At 54.6% G+C, this 21661-nt stretch overlaps 1 protein-coding gene and 1 non-coding gene across 3 annotated transcripts; one reads left to right on the plus strand and one right to left on the minus strand.

Moving 5' to 3' along the window:
- Nucleotides 1–846: 846 nt before the first annotated feature.
- Nucleotides 847–918, minus strand: TRNAW-CCA (transfer RNA tryptophan (anticodon CCA)). The gene has a single exon. It is a non-coding gene; the product is annotated as a tRNA-Trp (tRNA).
- Nucleotides 919–2072: 1154 nt separating this feature from the next.
- On the plus strand, nucleotides 2073–3444 carry LOC100384386 (uncharacterized). 2 transcript variants are annotated; one of them, NM_001350056.2, is made up of 3 exons: nucleotides 2073–2411; nucleotides 2512–2591; nucleotides 2759–3444. In NM_001350056.2, exons 1-3 carry the CDS (start codon nucleotides 2297–2299, stop codon nucleotides 3008–3010), a joined length of 447 nt encoding a protein of 148 aa, NP_001336985.1. In that variant the 5' UTR covers nucleotides 2073–2296; the 3' UTR covers nucleotides 3011–3444. The 2 variants fall into 2 exon arrangements, with proteins under 2 accessions (NP_001336985.1, NP_001170400.2); NM_001176929.3 differs by having other exon boundaries at nucleotides 2768–3444.
- The last annotated feature ends 18217 nt before the right edge of the window (nucleotides 3445–21661 follow it).

A 21661-nucleotide genomic window follows, 5' to 3' on the forward strand; every position in this document is an offset into this window, starting at 1 on the left:
TCGACATGCATTGCGCCTCTGTTTGCCGAGTGTCATCCTATGAAGGCTCGAATCACATATGCATGTAACCAGTAGAAGGCACGATGCATATCGTCGTCGGCAAGCTCGCTCATCTGCATCATAGTGATGGCAACTAATCTGCATCCTTGCACGTTGCAATGCACCCGGTCGAGTTGTCTGCCATCTTTGATTGTATACTTACATTAACTTACATGTAAATTATTCCTATCACGTATCTAATGCTTTGGTCTCGACTCGAAACTAGCTGCCTCTAGTGTTGAAGATCAAACTACCCTGTTGTGTATAAAAAGTTTACATGGAGTTTCAGCTAATATATTATGGATGATAGTTGCTATTGTACCATTTCAAATTGTTTGGTCACTATCAAAGCGTGCCATGTGGTTCTTTACATATGAATAGGATTTTAAGAAAAAGCCAAAATTTCGAAAAACAATCACGATGTCTCATTAAGAAAATTTAGAAGCCATAATAGAGGGCCATCTATCATAACATAAACATGTGTCGCACATACATGGTTACTGATGACATATAAAAGCACTTAGTATTATGGGAATGGGAAACTAGGAATTTTCTTTATGTTGTGTCATTGTGTGATGACGGCCGACATGGTACATCTGTTCTGGCAGTTTGTAATCCACGAGGAATCAAATCAAAACTGGAAACCGGAGAAAAAGATTAAATGGAGTGAGAAAACAGAGAGACAAATCAAAACTGCAAACTGGAGAAAAAAGATTAAATGGAGTCAAGAAAAAAAGAGAGGCAATGTACAATAAAAGAAAAATGTAAGAGAAAATTTAAAAAGAAATCCGTTTGGATCGGGGAGATTGAACCCGACGTGAATCGAACACGCAACCTTCTGATCTGGAGTCAGACGCGCTACCATTGCGCCACGGATCCTACGTTGCTTGTATCGACTTTTGATATTATATAACCAATACTACAGGACTAAACTATTCCCACTACCAAGAAATATCTTATCTTTTGTCGCTAATTCATCTTTACGCTTTCAGACTGTAGGAGTTGGATTCTCCTATCCAATCAGAAAGCAGTGGCATCGCAAGTAGCAACGGTGGAGCTAGAGAGGGCCCCGGTATATCCACATCACCTCCCACTCCAACCGACAGCCCGGGACCATGCATGCGTCCATGCCTATTGGATTCTACCTCCTACTGTGGTAGCTTTTAAGACCAGCAAGGGTACGTGAAGCACGGACGAGTTCAGAGAGTTTGCGCGCAGTTGAGCTCCCATCGCGCGTGAGCGAGCAGCAGAGCAGCGCGACGACAGGGCAGCTGGGCAGGCAGAGCTGAGCTCATGCGGGAGCGGCCGGCTGAACTCAAAACTCTTCATCCCTGACACTGTGCGTGGAATCACGAAACGCAGAGCTAGCGAGCGAGAGCGGAGTAAATGGCAGCTTCATTCAAAGCCGCCGCAGGCTCCCCACCACCCACCGCGAATGCGGCCCTGCCTGCCTCTCCGGCAGCCCGCTTGGGCCCGGAGCCGCAGCCGTTGCCGTTGCAGCAGGACACACAGACCAGAGGTCTCGGCAGAGCGGCAGCCGGCAGGCCCTCCGCGCGAGTCGCGACGCGCCATTCAAAGACGCGGCAGGCGCTGTTGCCGTATCCCTCGTCGTGATCGGCCCCGTTGCCAGGAATTATTCGTCCTCAGTGCGCGGCGCGCGCGCGCGTCTTCTGTCCAGCAGGGCCGATCTTGAATGGCCACGTCGCGTCTCGCCCCCGGCCCCCGGGGCTGCGTGCGTGCGTGCCTGCCTGCCCTGCGCGAGGCTCCAGCGGCGGGCGGGCGGGCGGGGCGCGGCAGGGGTCATTGAATCCATATGAGGGGCCGAGGATCATGTGACGCACAATCAAAGGTCCCCCGCGCAGCCGCTGCGGCGCCTCTCATCAATGGCCGCGCGCTAGCTGCTGGCTGCTGCCTCGCGAGCGAGCTCGGTGTCGTACACTCGTACGTGCATGTGGGCTAGCTGCTGCGGCCTGCGGCTATATATATATGTACGCTCGGCGCGGCGACGACGTCGTGCTCTCGTCTCGTGCAGGTGCAGCTAGCCCTCGCCTCGCGCAGCAGCAAAGGAGCTATATCAGCTGCCTCTGCCTGCTTCGCTCGTTCCCATATAGAGCCTTCGTTCCGGCCGGCCTCTCGATCGGTGCTCCGCCGCCGCCACCGTACCGTCGTCACACGCCGCGCGCGCGACGTCGTCGTCTCAGCTAGTAGCCGACACTGTCAAGCGCGCGCGCCGGGCTCGTGCGGTTTCTCTGGGCCGATGGGGAGGCACACTGGTGCTGGAATTCACTGCTCCGTCCCTCTCGCTCTGACGGTAGTAGTGCTGCTGCTGCTCGCCTCCGTCTCAGTGAGTCATGGCATCAGACCAGCTCCTGGTAAGCGCACAGCTACCGCATGCATGATACGCATCCACGTTCTTCCAGACGCGCATTATATTAGCGATCGATCGAGTTCTTCGTTTAATTTGATGAACAGTTGCTGGGGCGAATGGACTGGTGCATGACTCGACGGCAGAGATGGTCGTCGTCGCCACAGCACCGTCAGCTCCTGCGCAGGTATATATATATGTAGCACACATGATTGCATGCCATTATTTCAACTACCAGGCTCAACAACGTTGGCTCGATCTGAACAGACTAATCGCACAGTTGCACCACTGATCACCATATGCATGTGTCGTTTCGACCCGTGTTTCACGTTGTTAGTTACGTACGACGTTTAGCTGATGCAGGGGAGGCAGATGAGCAGGGGCGGCAAGAAGGACGACGACGGCGACGACAACGTGCTGCTGCGGGAGGAGGTGGTGCGCGCGACGGGGTCGAGCCTCCCGGACTGCTCGCACGCGTGCGGGGCGTGCTCGCCGTGCAGCCGCGTCATGGTCAGCTTCAAGTGCTCCGCCGCCGAGCCGCTGCCGTGCCCCATGGTGTACCGCTGCATGTGCAGGGGCAAATGCTACCCGGTGCCGTCCAGCTGACGGTGATGCATGCATGCCGTCCAGCTGTGCGGGATGTGGAATGACGATCGATTACCCTGCTAATAAAGCTAGCTAGCTATAGCACTTATTTAATTTATGCATGTGGAGAGTTGGAGACTTCTTGATCCGTTTGGGCTAATCACGGTGTTACGGGGCACCTTTTTTGTGTAAATGACGATGGGCGATGAGTCGTTACCTAGCGCTAGCTAGTGTGTGTGCTGTGGAGAAGATCGAGATCCTGATGATATGCATGATTTTTTTTTTTTTGAGGTGTCCGAAGGGTGTTGCATTGCACTGTAGGGTACTAGGAGTCTAGGATGCATGAACAGCAGGACAAGGTCTCTGAGACACGCTATGTGTTCGACCCCTTTAATTTAATTTGGTAGATGTACGAGGCTTCTTTTGGTAATTTAAATACTCTCTTCATTTCAATTTATAAATTGTTGACGTTTTACATCAAATTTGACCGGCTCGCCTCATTCAAAAAGTTTCATAATTATTATTAATTTTTATCGTGATAACGTGTAGCGTATAATGTGCTTTAATTACAACTTTAATTTTTTTTTGTTTTTTTCATAAAATACGAATAAGACAATTCAGTCAAACATAGTAAAAAAATCAAATGAATTATAAATTATAACAGAATGAGTAAGACTGTCTCCAACAAGGAACGGTATATGGTTCTGTTCGTTAAATTTGGAGGACGCTGAACTACTTTATCCATCCAACAACGCACGGTAAAGCTTCCGGTAAAATTAGTCCGACACTCTAAATGTAGAGTTCCTCTGGGCGTTTGCTATTTGTCACTCCCTCTCCCTCCCGTGCTACCGGGGTGGAAGCTTCCCCTCGCGCATTCCATGCCGCAGGTTGGAGCACGACGGGTGCAGTCGAGTCCATCGCGAAGAGGTTACCGAAGCTAGGTAGGTCCAGCGGCGGAGCAATCGCCACGGACGGCGATACGTGGTGGTGCGGGTCTACGCCACCTGCGAAACACTCAACCATGGACACAGCGTTGTAACTTTGGGAGCAATGGCATCCTCGATCTCCGCCACTTTGATGACAACCTCGATCCCCCACGCTCTCTTCCACCACCTTGCTGCTACACAACACGACCAGCAGCTGGGGCAGCACCATCAGGTCACCGCTTCGACAACAGGAAGCAAAGCAACGCAAGGAGAGAGAAGGGGATTTTTTACGGCACATCACCAAGGACCCATAAATAAGAAAGCCAATGAAGATAAGAAAATGACATAATTATTAATATATATTTAAAATGATTTGCTATATGGACAATATTTTGTTTAAAAATACGGGTTCTAAAATTTCTGTTAATGTGTTTGAGAAAATATATAATATGAGATATAGAGGATGAAATTTAGGGAACGTTGCTGGAGACTGAGAAGATATAAATGACATAATCTTTTAGAGTGTGTTGTAAAGAACATAGAATATTTTTTTAGGAGATGAAATTTAGGGGCGCTGGAGACAGCCTAAACACTTTGATGTATATGCATATTGGCTGACACTACTTGGGTGGGGTGGGTGCTGGCAGGAGTGGAGGTATGGCTTCAGAAAGTAGACCGAAACACCTTATGGTTACACACTTTTCAAAGGCTATGACTAACAGACTGTATATATATAGGCTTTGTTTGGGATATTCCAGCTTCAAAAAAATTAAGTAGAATTAGTGAAGCAGATCATTTGATGCACTAGAAAATTGTGGAGTTGATGTTGTAAGACTTTAAAATATATTTAGATTAGTCATTTTGTTTATTATTTGTATTAAAAATATTTTTAAAACTATTTAAATTGGTATCATAAACTAAACTACAACGCATATTGGAGCTGAAATCTCGAGCCATCTTAACCACCTCTATAGTACTGTAAAACATTATTTTACACTATAGACGACATTGTTTAGACAGTGAAGTTTAAAATACAAGATGAATAATTAAAACTGTTGTAGATAGCCTTAACTTTCCTTGCATGAAACAAGAGGCGTCACTAGTGCTAATAAATCAATAATCATGTACCAAAAAAAGAATGAGAACTAACCTTTCAACTAACGCATGTGCCCAACATCTTACACGATTAGAACTTTAGGAGGTCCACCAACCTAATTAAACGAAACTCTCAAAATTATTCACTAAGGCTCTGTTTAGAATCCCTAAATCTAATAGTTAGCCAACTAATATATTATTAGATGGGTTGAACCAACTAATAAACTAATTATTAGCAGTGAGATAGTTAATAATTACTTGTGATATTAACTGAGAGTTTGTAGAACTAAATAACTAAATTTTAGTAGCTAACTATTAACTATTAGCTCTATATGTTCCCAATAAGACTTAGGCCTTGTTCGTTTGTCCAGGAATGGACCAGGAATTATTCCAGTTGATCAAAATCTATATAAATTAGATAAACAAACCGGGTAGGAATTGTTCCATGCCTCCGTTCCGGAAGAAACGAACGGCCCCTTAGACGTCTAAACTCCCCATAACAAACAACCGTAACCCCCCACACGAAACCGATGTGTATTTGTATACTCGCACAAAAGAAACAATACACAAAGAGAATATATCTAGTGCACATGCCCTTTTGGTACTAGGGATGGTAACGGGTACAACCATTTCATACCTGTATCATCAAAAAAAATCTAACCATCAGGTTACCCATATATGCTCGCGCGTATAAAATCTTACCTATATCCATACTCGCACGGGTAATTTTACCTGTCGGTTAACTTGTACCCGCTAGGAAAGTCTTAAATTTTAATATATACCAATCACTCAAAATATTAAATAAACATACACATATTATTACATAACTTAGTTGTTAGACAAATGATTGCTAGAGAAGGGTTTAATTTTAGCTAATATAGGCTCCATTAGATGGTTATAGTGGTATTGATGCGAGTATATTTTACCTATGGTAGACGGGTATCGGTAATACCACCTCGTACCCATACTCGTCTACCCAACGAATAGGTGTTCTTACCTGTTAACATACCCGCGGGTAGAGAAATCATCATGTACCTGCTTTCATATCGGGTAAAACCCGTCGAGTAGTTGGGTTTTGAGTACCCATTGCATCTCTTTTTGTACATATATGATACACGTGAGCTAACAAAATTCATAAAAAATATAAAAAATCATGCACATTCTTGATATGTTACTCAAATTTATTATACTTTATATGTAATAAAAAGATAAAACTTTTGACAAGTTTAAACTAGAAATTCGGCTAAAATTTTCTATGTTTATTACGACTAAAATATAATGAATTTGACACTGAAATTACATATACAAGAGAAGTAGGATGGAAATAATATGTATATATTTTTAGATTTTTTATAAACTTTGTTAATTCATTTATATCATATGTGCACAAGATATATTCTCACACATAAAAGGTCAACTAGTCAGTTACCCGTACATTGCGACGGTTCACAACAATACCCACGTAATTATCCACCAAAAATATCTCAAGATTTTTTATTAATTGTCTCCGGTCTTTACATAATATTTTTTTATGAACGCACGTGTCGGCGTTTCGAGACAGGGGGGTCCCTAAGCCGACGAGTGAGTGTGCTGCGTGCCCCAGCCCAGATGGGTCGAGCGCGTGGGCGAGCGCGAAGGGGGGAGAGGCGAGGTGGCCGGAGTCGGGCGTGAGAGAGGTGGAAGTCCCGCGGCCTTCGTGTTCGTCCCGCGCCCAGGTCGGGTGCGCTTGCAGTAGGGGGTTACAAGCGTCCACGCGGGTGAGGGAAGCGAGCGGCCCCAAGAGAGCGTCTGTCTCGTCCTCGTCCCCGCGCGGCCAACCTTCTCTAAGAAGGCCCTGGTCCTTCCTTTTATAGTCGTAAGGAGAGGATCCAGGCGTACAATGGGGGGTAGCAGAGTGCTACGTGTCTAGCGGAGAGAGAGAGCTAGCGCCCTGGGTACATGCCAATGTGGCAGCCGAAGAGGTCTTGGCACCTTGCTGGCGTGATGTCGTGGCTGTCGGAGGAGCGACGGAGCCTGGCGGAGGGACAACTGTTGGAGCGGTCGAGTCCTTGCTGACGTCGTCCTGCTGCCGTAAGAGAGCTAAGAGCCGCCGTCGTCACAGAGCTTGGGGGGCGCCATCATTGCCCATCCGGCGGAGCTGGCCAGATGGGACGCCGGTCTTGTTCTTCGTGACCCAAGTCGGCTCGGGGTAGGTTGGTGATGGCGCTTCCTGTTGACGTGGCGGGCCTGTGCCCTAGGCAGGGCGACGTGGGGGCTCCTCCGAAGCCGAGGTCGAGTCTGTCTTCCGTTGCCGAGGCCGAGCCCGAGCCCCCGGGTCGGGCGAGGCGGAGATCGTTTGGCCGAGGCCAGGGCGGAGTCCGAGCCCTGGGGTCGGGCGAGGCGGAGATTTGCCGTCTTCCGGGTCTTAGCCCGAGTCCGAGCCCTGGGGTCGGGCAGAGCGGAGTTCGTCGTCTTCCGGGTCTTAGCCCGAGTCTGAGCCCTGGGGTCGGGCGGAGCGGAGTTCGTCGTCTTCCGGGTCTTTAGCCCGAGTCCGAGCCCTGGGGTCGGGCGGAGCGGAGTTCGCCGTCTTCCGGGTCTTAGCCCGAGTCCGAGCCCTGGGGTCGGGCGGAGCGGAGTTCGTCGTCTTCCGGGTCTTTAGCCCGAGTCCGAGCCCTGGGGTCGGGCGGAGCGGAGTTCGCCGTCTTCCGGGTCTTAGCCCGAGTCCGAGCCCTGGGGTCGGGCGGAGCGGAGTTTCCCATGGCGCCTTTGGCAGGGCCCGACTGCCTGTCAGACTCACTCTGTCGAGTGGCACTGCAGTCGGAGTGGCGCAGGCGGCGCTGTCCTTCTGTCAGACTGGTCAGTGGAGCGGTGGAGTGATGGCGGTCACTTCGGCTCTGCCGGGGGGGCGTGTCAGGATAAAGGTGTCAGGCCACCTTTGCGTTAAATGCTCCTGCAACCTGGTCAGTCGGCGCGGCGATTTAGTCAGGGTTGCTTCTAAGCGAAGCCAAGGCCTCGGGCGAGCCGGAGGTGTGTCCGCCGTAAAATGGGGGGCCTCGGGCGAGACGGAAGTCTCTCGAGGTCGGCTGCCCTTGGCCGAGGCTAGGCTCGGGCGAAGCGTGATCGAGTCACTCGTGTGGACTGATCCCTGACTTAATCGTACCCATCAGGCCTTTGCAGCTTTATGCTGATGGGGGTTACCAGCTGAGAATTAGGCGTCTTGAGGGTACCCCTAATTATGGTCCCCGACAGTAGCCCCCGAGCCTCGAAGGGAGTGTTAGCACTCACTTGGAGGCTTTCGTCGCACTTTTTTGCAAGGGGACCAGCCTTTCTCGGTTGCATTTCGTTCCGGTGGGTGCGCGCGAGCGCACCCGCCGGGTGTAGCCCCCGAGGCCTCGGAGGAGTGGTTACACTCCTTCGAGGTCTTAATGCCTTGCGTAACGCTTCGGCTGGTCTGGTCGTTCCCTCATGCGAACTGGCCGTAGCCCGGGTGCACGGTCGGGGCCCAAGCTCTCGGGCTGGTATGTTGACGCTGTCAACGGTTTGGCCGGAGCCGGGTTTGCGAGAGCAGCCCCCGAGCCTCCGCACAGGGCGAGAGGACGATCAGGGACAGACTCGACTTTTTACATACGCCCCTACGTCGCCTTTCCGCAAGGAGGAGGGGGGGAGTGCGCCATGTTACCCTCGATGGGCACCGAACATGGTGTCTCCGGTGAGCTGCAAGCGGGTAATCCGAGTGGACGTCCGTGCCCCGTTCGTTGGGGGTCGGCTAGGGGCCCAGAGGCACGCCCAAAAGTACCTGCGGGTGATTTGCCGGACCCGGTCCCCTGGCGACGGGGTCCGAGGGCTCGATGCCTCCCTCCGATGGGATTCCGTTACAAGATCGTTCCCGCTGGTCTCGGAAATGTCCTAGGGTACCTCGGGAGCGCAGCCCGAGCCTCGGTTATGTATCGAACGTACCCCTGGTCATCCCTCGCTCGGCGTCTGAGGCGACTGTGAACCCTTCGGGGGCCAGCCTTCGAACCCCTGATCAGTAGTGGGCGCGGAGCCCGAGTAGCCTGAGGCGGCCATGGAACCCTTCGGGGGGCTGGCCTTCGAACCCCTGACCAGTAGTGGGTGTCGGGCCCACGCGATCTGAGGCGACTGTTGAACCCTTCGGAGGGCCAGTCTTCGAACCTCTGATCAGTAGGGAGGGGCTCGGAGCCCGGTTCCTTCGCGGAGAAGGATCCTTTTCGGGGTATCCCCCTTTCCCGGTCCCTGTTGCAAGAGATAGAGAAAGAGGAAAAAGGAAAAGGATACGAAATCGAACGACGTGGCGTACCTCTTTTTGACGCGGTTATTACGGCGAAGGTGAAGCGTCGTCCGCTTCTCCTGCCAGAGGCGCCGCCTGTCCCGCCGCGGAGTTAATGCGACGGGGCGAGTGGTTGGTGGGGCGGCCGTTACGCGTGCGCGAGCCGTTCGAGGAACGAATCACGGGTGCGCCGTCTTCACGCCGTGGGAGGAGGCTCTCTTGCTGTCCCAGGATGGGACGTGAGCCTGGCTGACGACGTGACTGCTGCGCCCGCCTGCCACCGCCATTACTGCCGGCCCACTTTCGGCCGCATTGACCAATGCGCCAGGCTGGCGCTGTTGGGTCGTGCGCTGGGTCGCCTCGAGTCGCGGCATAGGCTCCGCAACCGAAGAGGTGCGACGGTGGCACAAGTGGCGGTGCGGTCGCTTGCATGCAGCAACTGGCGCGCCGATTGCTTGACGCGTGGGCCTGGGCTTCCAAGCTGGCGTGTCAGAAGTCAGAGAAGCGCGTCCACCTGGCGCGGTTGCATGCCGCCTGCATGGCTGCCCGCCCCTTCCGCCCGTTGGTCTGGGCTAAAGTGGGGGGTCGCTTGTAACCGCTGGGCGGTCGTGCGCACCACGCGCGGCGGTTTGGCTTCTTCTGCCCTGAGCCGGTTTGCATGACATGAGGGACCCAGCCCCCGAGTCGCAGGGGAGGGCCTTGGATCGTGTTGGAGAAGACTTAGCCCGTGGCGTCTGGGGGCGCACGTAGGGAGAGTTGCCTTTAAAAGGAGGGAGGCTCCTTTCAGAAGGCAACCATGGCTTCCTCCTCCCTTATGCGTCGTGTCTTTCCATCTCCCAAGCCCCCGGATGGGGGGTATCCGCCGCCTTTCCGCCTCCTCGTTGGAGGAACGCAACTCCATGGGAGTTGGTACCTCTCAGCCATCGTTCGGCTTCAAGGATTTTCATCATGCAGCCCGGTCGCACCCCTCCACCGGTGGTCACCCAGGATGGCGACCTCCGGCTTGATGGTGGGGGAAAGCGAGCCGGGCTGCGGCCTCTGCCCCTCCCTCAGCCTCAAGGATTTTCATCACCAGGGCTGGGGAGGGGAGTGCGCCGAGTTGAGGTCGGCCCCCGCGTGGGCGGCGGCCCGCTCCTTCACTCAGTGATGAGGGGGAGGAGCGGTTGTTGTCTGTGGCGCTGGCAGCTGCAGCGTGCCCGGTCTTCAGACGCGAGTGGCTTCGGAGCCGCTCGAGGCGCCGGCGTCCGCCACGGCAGCTGGAAGAGGTTCTTCCGCCGGCGCGACAGCCGGGGCCGGCCACGGACTGACCTCCGACTCTACGGCCTTCTGCCCGTCCTTGCCTCATGAGTTTTGGCGTGGGCGGGGGCCTCCTGGCAGCAGCATCCGCCCTAAGGTCAGTGCTGCCGCTGTTCGACCCCCCGGAGCAGAAGTCGTCGTCGTCGTCGCTGCTGGAGCAAGTGACGGCGCGCCGTTCGTCGGCCTTCCGTTGCTCCGCAGGCCTTCCCCCTCGGAGGGGGGTTGTTCGTGCCTGCGGAGGGGAACCAGAGTTCCGTTTGTAACGGCAATTCGAATGCCAGTGTTTTTTGTTCATTGTGGCTGTCGAGGCCTGAACATGTAATTTTGGCACGGAGCCGTGTTTTTTCCTCACTTTCGAGCAATAAGTCTCGCCTGTTGATTATCTGAACCGCTTCACCAAGCATGAGTCGCCCCATGTCAAGGTGACGAGTGAGGTATCCGTATCCCGGAGGCGTAGGAATCCCTCGGCTCGATCGGCCTTGTTGTCTGGGGCTCCTCTAGCTTAGTTAAAGAGACCCCTCGGCCGCTCTTCGATGAGCCGAGGCCAGGGGTAGCGATATCAGTATGAACAGAGGCGGAGTTGGCTCGAGAATGGGAACCTGGTTGGCCGGAGCTTAGCCGGGTTGTCCGTCAGCGGAGCCGACGCCGGAGTCGATCAGTCGAGGCCTCGGGTCGGGCTGGCGCCCTTGGAAGATGCTTGGCCGAGGCCTCAGGGGTAACCGGCCGAGCCGCCTGCTCGGGCCGGATTCCCGGAGAAGTCCTCGATCGCATCGCCGTCCGAGGCTGGGTCGGACTTTGCTGAAGACGTCGTCGATGCCGAGGGTGCTACGGCTCCCTTCAGCGTGAAGACCCGAGCCTGCAGGATCAGATCGTCTTGTAGCGTGTGCCTTCTGCGGCCGCCGAGGCCAGAAAACACACCCTCGCCGTGCTTGCAAAGCCGCGTCTTTTTTCCTCTTGTTTCGAGCATTGGACTCTCTGTCGGTAACAGGGATGTTTGTGTGAGCGAGAGTTGCTTCTCGCGGAAGGGACGAGTGAGGTATCCGTATCCCAGAGGCGTGGGAGTCCCTCGGCTCGGTCGGCCTTGCCGCTTACGCGTACTTTCACCCATCCGTGAGGCCCTGTCCCCGACTTAGTCAATAAAGCTTGAAGGACTGCTTCGGCAGGAGAGCTTCCAAACGTGAAGACTTGTTCGGTCCACGGAGTCGCTTTATCCGAACGCGAGTTACTTATCGTAGAAGGTGATGAGTGAGGTATCCGTATCCCGGAGGCGTAGGAGTCCCTCGGCTCGGTCAGCCTTGGCTGCTTACGTGTACTCCGTCGTTTCCAGGATCCGCATTCCGAAGTAGTCAAGAAGCACGAAAGAAATCCTGCTAAAGAGATCCTTTTTTCGAGAAAAAATTCGACGCAGGGGGGGTCTCCCCCCTTTTAGCCCCCGAGGGAGGGTCGGGCTTCGCCGAGGCGAGGCCGACCCTTCCTTGATGACTAAACTTTGCGTTGGTGCGAGGTATGTGAATAACTTGAAAACATCTTAAGGGTAGAAGCGACGTAGCTGTTTGATGTTCCAAGCGTTGCCGTAGATCTCGCCTTGATTGTTGGCCAGCTTGTATGTTCCGGGCTTCAGGACTTTGGCGATGACGAATGGCCCCTCCCAGGGGGGCGTGAGCTTGTGCCTCCCTCGGGCGTCTTGCCGCAGTCGAAGCACCAGATCGCCCACCTGGAGGTCTCGGGACCGGACCCCTCGGGTGTGGTAGCGTCGCAGGGACTGCTGGTACCGCGCCGAGTGTAGTAAGGCCCTGTCCCGAGCCTCCTCCAGCTGGTCCAGCGATTCTTCTCGGCTAGCTTGGTTGCTTTTGTCGGTGTAGGCCCTCGTCCTCGGGGAGCCGTATTCCAGGTCAGTGGGCAAGATAGCTTCGGCCCCGTAGACCAGGAAAAACGGCGTGAAACCCGTGGCACGACTCGGCGTCGTCCTTAGGCTCCAGACCACCGAGGGGAGTTCCTTCATCCATCACTTGCCGAACTTGTTGAGGCCGTTGTAGATCCGAGGCTTGAGCCCTTGTAGAATCATGCCGTTGGCACGCTCTACTTGCCCATTCGACATGGGATGAGCCACGGCGGCCCAGTCCACCCGGATATGGTGATCCTCGCAAAAATCCAAGAATTTTTTGCCGGTGAACTGGGTACCGTTGTCGGTGATGATGGAGTTTGGGACCCCGAAGCGATGGATGATGTTGGTGAAGAACGCCACCGCCTGCTCGGACCTGATGCTGCTCAGGGGTCGGACTTCGATCCACTTGGAGAATTTGTCGATGGCGACCAGCAGGTGCGTGTAGCCCCCGGGCGCCTTCTGCAAGGGACCGACGAGGTCCAGACCCCATACAACGAAGGGCCAGGTGATGGGTATCGTCTGCAGAGCCTGAGCGGGCAGGTGGGTCTGCTTCGCATAGAATTGGCACCCTTCGCAGGTGCGGACAATTCTAGTGGCGTCAGCCACCGCCGTTGGCCAGTAGAAGCCTTGCCGGAAAGCATTCCCGACAAGGGCTCGAGGCGCTGCATGATGGCCGCAAGCCCCCGAGTGTATTTCTTGCAGTAGTTCCTGACCTTCGGCGATGGAGACGCATGGCTGGAGGATGCCCGAGGGGCTGCGATGGTAGAGCTCCTCTTCATCGCCCAGCAAGACGAACGACTTGGCGCGTCGCGCTACCCGCCGAGCCTCGACTTGGTCGGGGGGTAGCTCTCCTCGACGGAGATATTGCAGGTACGGGGCCTGCCAATCTCGATTAGGCGTGGCCCCATTCTGCTCTTCCTCGACGCCCAGTGCCTCTCCCTCGGGGGCCGAGGGTACCTCGGGCTGAGCCGAGGGTGCCTCGGGCTGTGCCGAGGGCACCTCGGCCTGAGCCGAGGGCGCCTCGGGCTCGGGCGCGTCGTCGATCTTGATAGAGGGTCGATGCAGATCCCGGGAGAAGACGTCCGGGGGGACCGTCGTTCGCCCCGAGGCTATTTTAGCCAGCTCGTCTGCAGTCTCGTTGAAGCGCCGAGCGATGTGGTTGAGCTCGAGCCCGAAGAACTTGTCCTCCAGGCGCCGAACCTCATCGCAGTAGGCCTCCATCTTCGGGTCGCGGCAGTGGGAGTTCTTCATGACTTGGTCGATGACGAGCTGCGAATCACCGCGGGCGTCGAGGCGTCTGACCCCTAGCTCGATGGCGATCCGCAACCCGTTGACCAGAGCTTCGTACTCGGCCACATTGTTGGACGCCGGAAAATGGAGGCGCAGCACGTAGCGCAGGTGCTTTCCAAGGGGCGAGATGAAGAGCAGGCCCGCGCCGGCTCCTGTCCTCATCAGCGACCCGTCGAAAAACATGGTCCAGAGCTCCGGTTGGATCGGAGCCGTCGGCAGCTGGGTGTCGACCCATTCGGCCACGAAGTCCGCCAACACCTGGGACTTGATGGCCTTCCGAGGGGCGAACGAGATTGTTTCGCCCATGATTTCCACCGCGCACTTTGCGATCCTGCCCGAGGCCTCTCGGCACTGGATGATCTCCCCCAGGGGGAAGGATGACACCACAGTTACCGGATGAGACTCGAAGTAGTGTCGTAACTTCCGCCTCGTCAGGATCACAGCATACAGCAGCTTCTGAACTTGTGGGTAGCGGATCTTGGTCTCGGACAGCACTTCGCTGACGAAGTAGACCGGCCTCTGAACGGGCAGTGCATGCCCTTCCTCTTGCCTCTCGACCACAATCGCGGCGCTAACCACCTGAGTGGTCGCGGCGACGTAGACCAAGAGGGCTTCTCCATCAGCTGGGGGCACCAAGACAGGCGCCTTGGTAAGGAGCGCCTTCAGGTTCCTGAGGGCTTCCTCGGCCTCAGGGGTCCAAGCGAAACACTCGGCCTTCCTTAAGAGGCGGTACAGAGGCAGACCTCTTTCGCCGAGGCGTGAGATGAAGCGGCTCAGGGCCGCGAGGCATCCCATGACCCTCTGTACGCCTTTTAAGTCCTTGATGGGTCCCATGCTGGTGATGGCCGCGATCTTCTCCGGGTTGGCTTCGATGCCTCGCTCGGAGACGATGAACCCCAGGAGCATGCCTCGGGGCACCCCGAAGACACACTTCTCAGGATTGAGCTTGACTCCTTTCGCCTTGAGACATCGGAATGTCGCTTCAAGGTCGGAGAGGAGGTCGGAAGCCTTCCTTGTCTTGACTACGATGTCATCGACATAGGCCTCGACTGTGCGACCGATGTGTTCGCCGAACACATGGTTCATGCACCGCTGGTACGTCGCGCCCGCATTCCTCAAACCGAACGGCATGGTGACATAGCAGTACATGCCGAACGGCGTGATGAAAGAAGTCGTGAGCTGGTCGGACTCTTTCATCCGGATCTGGTGATACCCTGAGTAGGCATCGAGGAAGGACAGGGTTTCGCACCCAGCGGTGGAATCCACGATTTGATCGATGCGAGGGAGAGGGTAGGGAACCTTCGGACATGCTTTGTTGAGACCAGTGTAGTCTACACACATCCGCCATTTCCCCCCTTTCTTCCTCACAAGCACAGGGTTGGCAAGCCATTCGGGATGGAATACCTCTTTGATGAACCCTGCTGCCATTAGCTTGTGGATCTCTTCGCCAATCACTCTGCGCTTCTCCTCGTCGAATCGGCGCAGAGGCTGCCTGACGGGTCGGGCCCCGGCCCGAATATCCAGCGAGTGCTCGGCGACATCCCTCGGTATGTCGGGCATGTCCGAGGGACTCCACGCAAAGACGTCGGCGTTTGCGCGGAGAAAGTCGACGAGCACTGCTTCCTATTTGGGGTCGAGCCCGGAACCGATCCGGATCTGCTTGGTGGTGTCGCCACTGGGGGCAAGAGGGACGGCCTTAACCGTCTCCGCTGGCTCGAAGTTGCCGGCATGGCGCTTCACGTCTGGCACCTCCTTGGAGAGGTTCTCCAGGTCGGCGATGAGGGCCTCGGACTCGGCGAGGGCCTCGGCGTACTCCACGCACTCCACGTCGCATTCGAACGCGTGTTTGTACGTGGGGCCGACGGTGATGACCCCGTTGGGGCCCGGCATCTTGAGCTTCAGGTAGGTGTAGTTGGGGACGGCCATGAACTTCGCGTAGCATGGCCTCCCTAGTACGGCATGGTAGGTTCCTCGGAACCCGACCACCTCGAACGTCAGGGTCTCCCTTCGGAAGTTGGAGGGCGTCCCGAAGCAGACGGGGAGGTCGAGTCGTCCGAGGGACTGGACGCGCTTCCCAGGGATGATCCCGTGGAAGGGCGCAGCGCCTGCTCGGACGGAGGACAGATCGACGCGCAGGAGCTTGAGGGTCTCGGCGTAGATGATGTTGAGGCAGCTGCCCCCATCCATCAGGACCTTGGTGAGCCTGACGTTGCCGACGACGGGGTCGACGACGAGCGGGTATTTCCCCGGGCTCGGCACGTGGTCGGGGTGGTCGGCCTGGTCGAAGGTGATGGGCTTGTCGGACCAGTCTAGGTAGACTGGCGCCGCCACCTTCACCGAGCAGACCTCCCGGCGCTCTTGCTTGCGGTGCCGAGCCGAGGCGTTTGCCGCATGCCCACCGTAGATCATGAAGCAGTCGCGGACCTCGGGGAATTCTCCTGCTTGGTGATCTTCGTTCTTGTCGTCGTCGTGGGCCCTGCCACCCTCGGCGGGTGGCCCGACCCTGTGGAAGTGACGCCGAAGCATAACGCACTCCTCGAGGGTGTGCTTGACGGGCCCCTGATGGTAGGGGCACGACTCCTTGAGCATCTTGTCGAAGAGGTTTGCACCTCCGGGGGGCTTCCGAGGGTTCTTGTACTCGGCGGCGGCGACAAGGTCCGCGTCAGCGGCGTCGCGTTTCGATTGCGACTTCTTCTTGCCTTTCTTCTTGGCGCCGCGCGGAGCAGACGCCTCGGGAGCCTCTTCCGATGGGCGGCCCTGGGGCTGCTTGTCCTTTCGGAAGATAGCCTCGACCGCCTCCTGGCCAGAGGCGAACTTGGTGGCGATGTCCATCAGCTCGCTCGCCCTGGTGGGGGTCTTGCGACCCAGCTTGCTCACCAGGTCGCGGCAAGTGGTGCCGGCGAGGAACGCGCCGATGACATCCGAGTCGGTGATGTTGGGCAGCTCGGTGCGCTGCTTCGAGAATCGCCGGATGTAGTCCCGGAGCGACTCCCCCGGCTGTTGCCGGCAGCTTCGAAGGTCCCAGGAATTCCCGGGGCGCACGTATGTGCCCTGGAAATTGCCAGCGAAGGCTTGGACCAAGTCGTCCCAGTTGGAGATCTGCCCCGGAGGCAGGTGCTCCAACCAGGCGCGAGCAGTGTCGGAGAGGAACAGGGGGAGGTTACGGATGATGAGGTTGTCGTCGTCCGTCCCACCCAGTTGGCAGGCAAGGCGGTAGTCCGCGAGCCACAGTTCCGGTCTCGTTTCCCCCGAGTACTTCGTGATAGTAGTCGGGGGTCGGAACCGGGTCGGGAATGGCGCCCGTCGGATGGCCCGACTGAAAGCCTGCGGACCAGGTGGTTCGGGCGAGGGACTCCGATCCTCCCCGCTGTCGTAGCGCCCCCACGCCTGGGGTGGTAGCCTCGGCGCACCCTTTCGTCGAGGTGGGCCCGACGGTCGCGTCGATGGTGCTCGTTGCCGAGGTGGCCCGGGGCCGCAGGCGCGGTGTTACGCGTGCGCCCGGTGTAGACCGAGGCTTCCCGCATGAATCGGGAAGTCGCGGCATGAGGTTCCGAGGGATATCCCTGCCTTCGGGAGGCAGTGCTCTCGGCCCGTCGGGCCGCAGCGCCTTCCAGGAGATTCTTGAGCTCTCCCTGGATTCGCCGACCCTCGGTGGTTGATGGCTCCGGCATCGCGCGGAGGAGCATCGCTGCGGCTGCCATGTTCTGACCAACCCCGCTGGATGCGGGCGGCGGCCTGACCCTAACATCGTTGGCGACGCGGTGCTGGAGACCTTGGGGCAGGTGACGTATTTCTCCGGCCAGGGATTGGCCCGCCCATACCTGCCCGACGTCCCGACGGATCGGCTCAAGCGCTCCTGTGCCCTCGTTGAGCCTGGCCTGCGCCTCGCGGACTTGCTCGAGTTGTGGGTCGTAACCCCCCGCCGGAGCGGGGACCACAGCTAGCTCCCGTGGGATGTCGGCGCGAGGCACCGGCCTAGGAAGATCACCGTCCTCCGGCATGCCGAGATGGTTGCCTTCGGAGGGATCCCCTAGCTCGATGTGGAAACATTCGCGGCTTGGGCTGCAGCTCTCGTCGCCAAGGCTGCGGCTTCCGTCGGAACAGTCGGAGAGTGAAAGGGAATTAGGCTTACACCTAGTCCCTAATTAATTTTGGTGGTTGAATTGCCCAACACAAACATTTGGACTAACTAAGTTTGCCCAAGTGTATAGATTACACAGGTGTAAAAGGTTCACACTCAGCCATTAAAAAGACCAAGTTTTGGATTCAACAAAGGAGCAATGTGGGAACCGAAGGCCCTCTGGTCTGGGATCACCGGACTGTCCAGTGTACACCGGACAGTGTCCGGTGCTTCACCGGACAGTGTCCGGTGCACCAGAGGACTCCAGCTCAAACTCGTCACCTTCGGGAATTTCCAGAGGCACTCGCGCTATAATTCACCGGACTGTCCGGTGTACACCGGACAGTGTCCGGTGCGCCAAGGAAGATCAGCCTCAGGAACTCGCCAGCGTCGGGAAACTCCAACGGCTAGTCCGCTAAAATTCACCGGACTGTCCGGTGTGCACCGGACTGTCCGGTGCAACTCCGGAGCAACGGTCATCTCCGCGCCAACGGCTCTCTGCCGCGCATTTAATGCGCGCTCTGCACGCGCAGAAGTCAGGGGTGCCCATACTGGCACACCGGACAAGGAACAGTAGCTGTCCGGTGTGCACCGGACACCCAGGCGGGCCCACAAGTCAGAAGCTCCAATGGTCAGAATCCAACGGCAGTGATGACGTGGCAGGGGGCACCGGACTGTCCGGTGTGCACCGGACTGTCCGGTGCGCCATCGAACAGACAGGTTCCCAACGGCCACTTTTGGTGGCTGGGGCTATAAATACCCCAACCACCCCACCATTCATGGTATCCAAGTTTTCCACTTCCCAACTACTACAAGAGCTCTAGCATTCAATTCTAGACACACCAAAGAGATCAAATCCTCTCCACATTCCACACAACGCCATAGTGACTAGAGAGAGTGATTTGCTTGTGTTCTTTCGAGCTCTTGCACTTGGATTGCTTCTTTTCTTTCTCACTTGTTCTTGTGATCAAAGTTCCATTGTAATCAAGGCAAGAGGCACCAATAGTGTGGTGGCCCTTGCGGGGAAGTTTTGTTCCCGGCTTTGATTTGAGAAGAGAAGCTCACTCGGTCCGAGGGACCGTTTGAGAGAGGGAAGGGTTGAAAGAGACCCGACCTTTGTGGCCTCCTCAACGGGGAGTAGGTTTGCAAGAACCGAACCTCGGTAAAACAAATCTCCGTGTCTCACTTGCTTATTCGCTTGGGATTTGTTTTGTGCCCTCTCTCGCGGACTCGTTTCTTTATTACTAACGCTAACCTCGACTTGTAGTTGTGTTTATATTTGTAAATTTTAGTTTCGCCCTATTCACCCCCCCTCTAGGCGACTTTCAATTGGTATCAGAGCATGGTGCTTCATTAGAGCCTAACCGCTCGAAGTAATGTCGGGAGATCACGCCAAGAAGGAGATGGAGACCGGCGAAAAGCCCACTACAAGCCAAGGGAGCACTTCATCGGAAGAGTCCCACACCAAGAGGAGGGAGAAGAAGAAGATCTCCTCCAACAAAGGGAAGGAAAAGAAATCTTCTTCTCACCACAAAGAGAAGAAGGAAAAATCTTCTTCCCACAAGCCGCATCGGAGTGGGGACAAGCAAAAGAGGATGAGGAAAGTGGTCTACTACGAGACCGACACTTCATCAACATCGACCTCCGGCTCCGACGCGCCCTCCGTAACTTCTAAACGCCAAGAGCGTAAGAAGTTTAGTAAGATCCCCCTACACTATCCTCGCATTTCTAAACATGCACCTCTACTTTTCGTCCCATTAGGCAAACCACCAACTTTTGATGGTGAAGATTATGCTAGGTGGAGTGATTTAATGCGATTTCATCTAACCTCACTCCACAAAAGTATATGGGATGTTGTTGAGTTTGGTGCACAGGTACCATCCGTAGGGGATAAAGATTATGATGAGGATGAGGTGGCCCAAATCGAGCACTTCAACTCTCAAGCGACAACGATACTCCTCGCCTCTTTAAGTAGAGAGGAGTATAACAAAGTTCAAGGGTTGAAGAGCGCCAAAGAGGTTTGGGATGTGCTCAAAACCGCGCACGAGGGAGATGAGCTCACAAAGATCACCAAGCGGGAAACGATCGAGGGGGAGCTCGGTCGGTTTCGGCTTCGCAAAGGGGAGGAGCCACAACACATGTACAACCGGCTCAAAACCTTGGTGAACCAAGTGCGCAACCTCGGGAGCGTAAAATGGGATGACCACGAGGTGGTTAAGGTTATTCTAAGATCTCTTATTTTCCTTAACCCCACTCAAGTTCAATTAATTCGTGGTAATCCTAGATATACTAAAATGACCCCCGAGGAAGTTATTGGGCATTTTGTAAGTTTTGAGTGCATGATCGAAGGCTCAAGAAAGATCAACGAGCTTGACGAACCCACCACATCCGAAGCTCAACCCGTCGCATTTAAGGCGACGGAAGAAAAGAAGGAGGAGGCTACACCAAGTCGACAACCAATAGACGCCTCCAAGCTCGACAATGAGGAAATGGCGCTCGTCATCAAGAGCTTCCGCCAAATCCTAAAGCAAAGGAGGGGGAAAGACTACAAGTCCCGCTCCAAGAAGGTTTGCTACAAGTGTGGTAAGCCCGGTCATTTTATTGCTAAATGTCCTATATCTAGTGACAGTGACCGAGGCGACGACAAGAAGGGGAGAAGAAAGGAGAAAAAGAGGTACTACAAGAAGAAGGGCGGCGATGCCCATATTTGTCGGGAATGGGATTCCGACGAAAGCTCAAGCGACTCCTCCGACGACGAGGACGCCGCCAACATCGCCGTCACCAAGGGACTTCTCTTCCCCAACGTCGGCCACAAGTGCCTCATGGCAAAGGACGGCAAAAAGAAAAAGGTTAAATCTAACTCCTCCACTAAATATGAATCTTCTAGTGATGATAATGCTAGTGATGAGGAGGATAGTTTGCGTTCCCTTTTTGCCAACCTTAACATAGCTCAAAAGGAAAAATTAAATGAATTAGTCAGTGCTATTCATGAAAAGGATGACCTTTTGGATTCCCAAGAGGATTGTCTAATTAAAGAAAACAAGAAACATGTTAAGGTTAAAAAGGCTTATGCTCTAGAAATTGAGAAATGTGAGAAATTATCTAGTGAGCTAAGCACTTGCCGTGAGATGATTGGCAACCTTAGACATGAAAATGCTAGTTTAAATGCTAAGGTTGATTCACATGCTTGTAATGTTTCAATTCCCAACCCTAGAGATAATAATGATGACTTGCTTGCTAGGATTGAAGAATTGAACATCTCTCTTGCTAGTCTTAGATTAGAAAATGAAAATTTGATTGCTAAGGCTAAAGATTTTGATGTTTGCAAAACTACAATTTTCGATCTTAGGGATAAAAATGATATTCTTCATGCTAAGATTGTTGAACTTAATTCTTGCAAACCCTCTACATCTATTGTTGAGCATGTATCTATTTGTACTAGATGTAAAGATGTTAATGTTAATGCTATTCATGATCATATGGCTTTAATTAAACAACAAAATGATCATATAGCAAAACTAGATGCTAAAATTACCGAGCACAACTTAGAAAATGAGAAATTTAAATTTGCTCGTAGCATGCTTTATAATGGGAGACGCCTGGGCATTAAGGATGGCATTGGCTTTCAAAGGGGAGACAATGTCAAAATTAGTGCCCCTCCTAAGAGATTGTCCAACTTTGTTAAGGGCAAGGCTCCCATGCCTCAGGATAACGAGGGTTACATTTTATACCCTGCCGGTTATCCCGAGAGCAAAATTAGGAGAATTCATTCTAGGAAGTCTCACTCTGGCCC

The sequence above is a fragment of the Zea mays genome, chromosome 10, assembly GCF_902167145.1.
Source record: "Zea mays cultivar B73 chromosome 10, Zm-B73-REFERENCE-NAM-5.0, whole genome shotgun sequence".
NCBI lineage: Eukaryota > Viridiplantae > Streptophyta > Magnoliopsida > Poales > Poaceae > Zea > Zea mays.